This window comes from Dendroctonus ponderosae, unplaced genomic scaffold (genome assembly GCF_020466585.1).
Source record: "Dendroctonus ponderosae isolate FM_Combo_2020 unplaced genomic scaffold, Dpon_F_20191213v2 Dpon_F_20191213_5, whole genome shotgun sequence".
Taxonomy (NCBI): Eukaryota; Metazoa; Arthropoda; class Insecta; order Coleoptera; family Curculionidae; genus Dendroctonus; species Dendroctonus ponderosae.
Genome location: NW_026018715.1, coordinates 1,094,356 through 1,094,677, shown reverse-complemented (window position 1 = coordinate 1,094,677; position 322 = coordinate 1,094,356). Strand labels below are relative to the sequence as shown.

At 41.0% G+C, this 322-nt stretch overlaps 1 protein-coding gene across 1 annotated transcript in view; it reads right to left on the bottom strand.

The window, feature by feature from the left end:
• LOC125504562 (protein-L-isoaspartate O-methyltransferase domain-containing protein 1-like) overlaps positions 1-200 on the bottom strand; it is a 1,928-nt gene extending 1,728 nt beyond the window's left edge. The window contains exon 1 of the mRNA XM_048666763.1: positions 17-200. Within this exon, the coding sequence (XP_048522720.1) occupies positions 17-200 (184 nt within the window). The remainder of the gene's footprint in view (positions 1-16) is intronic.
• Between the last annotated feature and the right edge of the window lie 122 nt (positions 201-322).

Sequence of the window (322 nt, the reverse complement as noted above, 5' to 3'; positions counted from 1 at the left end):
GCAAAAAAATACTTACCTTGCATAAATTTAGGTTCACAGAAATCAAATGCATCTATAGCTCCGGAAAATTTCTTGAAATCTTCCAACCTTTGATGCGCGTAATCGATCACATCTGCATGAATTTCAATGCCATGGTTTATGCCATTTATGCCCAAAATTAATCCAACCATAGTACTGAAATATCCGGTTCCGGAACCCATATTAAGGAATGACAGGCCAGGTACTAATTCGAGGGCTTCCATGGCCGTCGCACAGATCCTTGGAGAAGAAATGTGCAAATTTCCTCTTTGCCATGCTAGATCTTTGTAAGCAGTTTCCCGCG